Raw genomic sequence first — 5,441 nt, 5'->3', positions numbered from 1 at the left:
CCTAAGTCTACGCGCGCCAAATGTCCCCAGAGGCTTATGGGTAAGACATACCATGTGCGCACACGTGAGCAGTGCGGCGGGCTCGGTAAGAATTGTTTGTTTAGATTACAAACACTAGAAAATTTGTTATCAAGATTTTCAAATCATACAGTAGGCAGTTTTATAGGCAGTTTTGGCAATTTGGTGTTCCCTGTTAAGTGTCTTATAACAGGGGCCACTGAGAGGGGAGGGGCTAGTACTGTACAACCCTTTCACTTTTTGGTTAAGGTTAATTTTTTTCAGGGCTCCAGGTTTTTCTTAGGGCTCCAGATATATAAGTTGTTTGTCTTGGGCATATTCTTAGCCCTACCACTTTATAATGGTCTCCGCAGTCCCTGTATAAACTGAGCCACCCCCTTTGGTTTTAGCCAGGTTTAACGGATCATCCGACCCTACCACATATGTAGAACCATGATTAATTTACAAGGGGTCTTTCACTTGGCACACAACCATATTTGTTGTGTTTCAGGCTGTAGCACCCCAAGCGCCCTAATCATTACAGTACACGGTTTTTCAATTATTACTTTGATTTCTTCAGGGCTGTAAATAGAAAATTGACATTGGTTCGTACAGATGACAGGTAATCTAGAATCCATACTAGTCGAGTCCATAATTAACACTACTGTAGGATCCAAAATCCATGCAAATAAAAAACACAGAATCTGGAATCCAAGGATAAATTGAGCATTATAATATTTGCACCACACACCAGAGACTATAAGGTGGGTGTGAGCAAGAAACTACCATTTTCAATTGGCCCATCCAGCTTTAAGTTTGCGCGTGCATAACCATAGAAACCTACCTCAACTACCAGAATGCAGCGCAAGCTTTTTTAAGCTTACATCAAACGAAGCGCACGCTGCATGCCAGTAGTTAAGGTAGGTTCCCATGGTGAGTGCGCGCGCATGCTTATAGCTGGAATGGCCTATTCAGTCCCCCCTTTTCCAGGGCCATGTTTATTTCACATTATATATTGTTTTATCACCAGTATAACTGCCTATTAATCATCACTGGCAGCTTGCCTCTTCTTGTCTTTAGCAAAGTCAGCATTCCAGAGTTGTGTAAACAGCTGAATGTTCATTATAATCATGGCCGCCATTGCAAAGCCACCATAGAAGACATGAGTTGCAGGGATAATATGACGGGCCTTGATTACAAAGTTCATCATCCATGCAGATGTTAGAAATCGGAAAAATACAAAAGTTGCAAGCATGAGGAGTCCATTTAGCTCATACAACGTGCTTTTACGGTCTACGTCATGAAAAAGCATTATTCGCCGTGAATGCAGAAATACACTATTAACTTCCATAAGCAACGAACAGGTTCCATAGCCGCAGTAATTCTTTGTAAGTATAGCTATCAAGAAAGCAACAACAACCTAGAAGAGAAAAAAAAATACGTTGCAGTACTGTCTTACACTACCAAATCAATAATCAACCTTCCCTTCCAATAAATTCCCCCTTGCCAGCTACCATGTTGTAAAAAAAAGCTTTAAAAATTGATATGCTCTAAAAATTGCCAAAATCAAAAACTGCAGGATTGTCCCTAAGCCTCACAGAAGATTGAGAAGTTAGTCAAACAGGGTCACAATGTACATAAAAAATTGGGGGCACAGCTATGCCTTACGGGGCCTTTCTTGTCAACCTCTGAAAATCCCATGCTTGAGAATTTTTTGGGGGAAGGGTGGGGTATATTCATTTTTTTGGGGGAGGGGTGGGTTTAACCTTGCAGGCGTTTGCCGTATAGAAAGCTTTTGCAAACAAATCCACTTTTAAATCTCACAAGGGTGTTAATTTGATAAATTGCGCTATGCAAGGGAATTATTGTTTCAAATATTTTAATAGAAAATAGGCAAAATGATGATTTTCTATAGAATAATTTTTCGGAAGTGATAAAAATTGCTGAAGAGCGGGCGAGATTTGGTGCTCAACACTGGAAAAGGGGTCCAAAATCTTGAGACTCCCGCCTAATGCGGGAGAGTTAACAGGGATGTTTCCTTAGAAAAAAAATTGTAGAAAAAAATGGAGGGAGGGGTGGGCACAGACCCCCTTGGCCCCTAGAGGCATTACAGCACAGTCAAGTATTCAAGTATTTTTTAGCTTGTGAGCAAATGTTTACATAAGGAAGTTATATATTCAATAGGCTCTATTTCCTAGACTTTGATGCTTTATGGGCAAACCCCAAAGAGAAACCCCAGAGAGAACCACAGACCACTTCAAAATGTCCCCTCTCTTTCTCAATTATAAAATGCATTTTTACTGGAATTTACTTACCAAGGTATGATGGATAAGAAGAACTGTTGATCGGCTCAAATCATTAAGTAGCATATCTAGAAAATCATGGAGAAAATAGCCTGAAAGATAAGAGAGAAAAAACAGCTAAATAACAATCATGAAATGTTACTTTCTGTTGGTTTTAAGGGTACCCTGTTAGCAAAACGCAGCAAAATAATGTGTTGACATCATTGAGCTTAATCTTCTTAGCAGCTGTCCTTAGTTTCAGTCTCAAATCCCTGGACAGGACACTAAATTTTGCTGCAAGACAAGCTGGTTTGTTGTAGCAACATGTGCAACATTCACAAGCTATGCTGCAAAGAGTTGATTCTTTATATTTTCAACTTCCTAATAGTATTTGGTTTATATGCAGGTTTTTCATTAAGTTTCAGAGTAGGCAGTGGGGTTTGATAAGTAGGGGGAGGAAGTTATTTTATTTTATCAAATAAAACTTATATCATTTGGGCTTGTTGGTAACTGGCAGTTCCGCTAGGGCCTAATGATCCCTGGTATGGATAACATAAAACATGCATCAACGCAAAATACTTAAATCTGCAATATTGAGGTATTTTCGTCAATCTTAGGAAAAAGGCTGTGAACTGGAAGGTCCCAGTTGAATCGTTTGTGGCATATACTGAGTTGTCAATAAAATTACACAAGGAAATATATGTGCATGCTTTAAAAGTTCCTGTCTTCATGGGGTGGTTCTCTGGACCCCCCCCCCCTACATGTGGCCAGGAAAGAGGGAATTAAACACGAAACCGGGCTATAAAAGGGTGAGGACCGCCCACAATCGATACCTTTTGAATTCAAATCCGAAGAAAAGATGGCCGGTGGTAACGGAACTCAAAGCGAATAAATTTCTTCGATTTGCTTATATATCGTACGATTCAGAGGCGAAAATAAAACATATTTGGAAACTTAAAGTAGACTTATACATCACATATGAAATCTAGAAGCACAAGAGGAGCCGATTCTCGCAAAAATTTGACCAAGATTTGAGTTGAATTCGAATTTACGCGCCGATTTCTCCGGGCCATTCATAAATCGTTCTTTTCTCCGCCATGTTTACGAGCCCACAATATATTTACAGCCGATACACAGTATAGAACATGCGTGCAATAGTCCGTTGGGATTCGGGTTGAACTATTGAAGAATTTCGGGACGTTATTCATTGAAACATAACCATAACTGGCCAAACTGCGCTACACGAGAGGCGAGTTGTCGAGTTACAAAGCCTCTACTGACAATTTTTAGCCATTAAAAGCAAGAATAGCATTGGAAACAAGAAATTAAGAACTACAGTATAGCAATTTTGATGAAGATTTTAAAATTATTTTGCTTTTAAATCGCCTGTTTACAACTTAAAAAATCTGCAACGTGACTTGCGCAACGGTAGTATATTTATCAATCGCGGCTTGTACCGTGCGATTCGCTCATTCTTTTATTAAGTGGTTAGAACAACTTTTTTACCAAAGCTTTGTTATATTACAGGTTTACTTTCGAAGGAGGAATTCTGCAGGGGTAGCATATAGGCTAAAATATAGATATTTTAGTTGCTAAGTGTAAGATTGCGAGACTGAGGTCGCGTAACAGCGCGTGTAATTTTAATTCAACATATACCTGTGTTTATTGTCATTCTACGGTATGTGAAACCCTTTTGAACATTCCTAGTAGAGTTTATGCTATGAATTGTTGTAATTTGAAATAATTCAAGCAGGATAGAGTAAAAATCTTCCTCTCTATTCGCATTGTTATTCAGAGCTGTTGTCCAAACTGAGCTGTTGTCAGTTTGGAGGGTGAATGACAACTGAAGGTGACAAACGCCTGGCACAGGCCCTTTTATAGCGCGGTTTCATGTTTAAACACAAAACCGTGTTATAAAAGGGTAAGGACCGCCCACAACTGACACCTTTTGAATTCAAATCCGAAGTAAAGATGGCCGGTGGTAACGGAACTCGAAGCGGGAAAATAAATTTCTTCGTCAGGGGTAGATCAGAGGTGGTTCTCGACTTGAGATGTGACCAAAACAATGGCCCCTAATTACAGACAGACTTCCATTGTATTTATTCATATACTTAGACAGATAGACATAGACAGTTTCTCTCTTGAATTCTTGAAATAGCTTTCTTGTCAAACTATATTGATATAGAAATATATGTGCAAGTCAGCAATATACTTATTTGGTATTTGAAAGACTATTTTTGATTTAGCTCTTTCAGAAAAAAAAAACTGTAAGGTAGACTACGTGAGGCTCACATAGAATAACTTTAACACAAATGCGAATTCATTGTTGAAACGAAAAATTTTCTCTCTACAATCTATAAAGATACAAGTATTGCATAACGATTGCATAACCTCACCAATAACTTACACATTATTTTGTCGACCTCAGTTACGTAACAACATCACTGAGCCGGGTTTGGATAGAAAATCGTGTAATTTCTTGAAACTTACCCGTCGATAGACAAAGCAAAAAATAGGAACTAGAAGTCCACACGCCTATCATATCTGATAGCATAGCAGGCTCGTTGTAAAAGCTACAAAAGAACGGTGAAGAGATTAGAAAGCCAAACAAGCAACAGAGTGGGCTTTGGCGCGAAATACAGCAGTCACTCACAAATCGACCCCTCGAGATATACAAAACGAGTAGGGCCGTAAAACACACAAAAAATACTCACCAATACAGTGACCAAATGGCCGTGACAGTGGAATGTATAAGGGAGATAGAGATATTGTAGTAAAGCCACTGTTTACGGCGGGGCCCGTGCACGATCGAGTTCGGTAACGCTATGTATTTCGAGAGTATGGCGTGCAGGCCGCGAAACAACAGAAATGATAACGAGATAGGCACTAGCCCTGGAGGAAGGGCTAACAAGTCTGTCATGGCGACAAATGCGAAGGAAGACTTGTGGTAAACTAGCAGGAGTAAGAGCTCTTGAAACTGATTACGGTTCGTGAACAGATTTACATAAGTCGCTCGAAGATGGATCGGGTTGATTGACCATACCACGTGACGTTTAGGGCAGTGGCGCGGTTCCATAATCCGGTAATCATATCATATCATCAAAGGTCGCATACAGAAAACACACAGACTTTGAAAGAGCTATTTTTTTTCTTTGCTTGACA

At 39.6% G+C, this 5,441-nt stretch overlaps 1 protein-coding gene across 1 annotated transcript; it reads right to left on the bottom strand.

The window, feature by feature from the left end:
* Window positions 1-548: 548 nt before the first annotated feature.
* On the bottom strand, window positions 549-5,302 carry LOC5506584 (TLC domain-containing protein 2). The gene is made up of 4 exons (XM_001627246.3): window positions 4,994-5,302; window positions 4,770-4,852; window positions 2,313-2,392; window positions 549-1,417 (listed from the first exon to the last, which is right to left on the bottom strand). The coding sequence occupies exons 1-4, from the start codon at window positions 5,197-5,199 to the stop codon at window positions 1,040-1,042; spliced, it is 747 nt and encodes a 248-aa protein (XP_001627296.3). The 5' UTR covers window positions 5,200-5,302; the 3' UTR covers window positions 549-1,039.
* Window positions 5,303-5,441: the final 139 nt, after the last annotated feature.

The sequence above is a fragment of the Nematostella vectensis genome, chromosome 4 (assembly GCF_932526225.1).
Source record: "Nematostella vectensis chromosome 4, jaNemVect1.1, whole genome shotgun sequence".
NCBI lineage: Eukaryota > Metazoa > Cnidaria > Anthozoa > Actiniaria > Edwardsiidae > Nematostella > Nematostella vectensis.
This window is presented reverse-complemented; position numbering and strand designations above follow the sequence as displayed.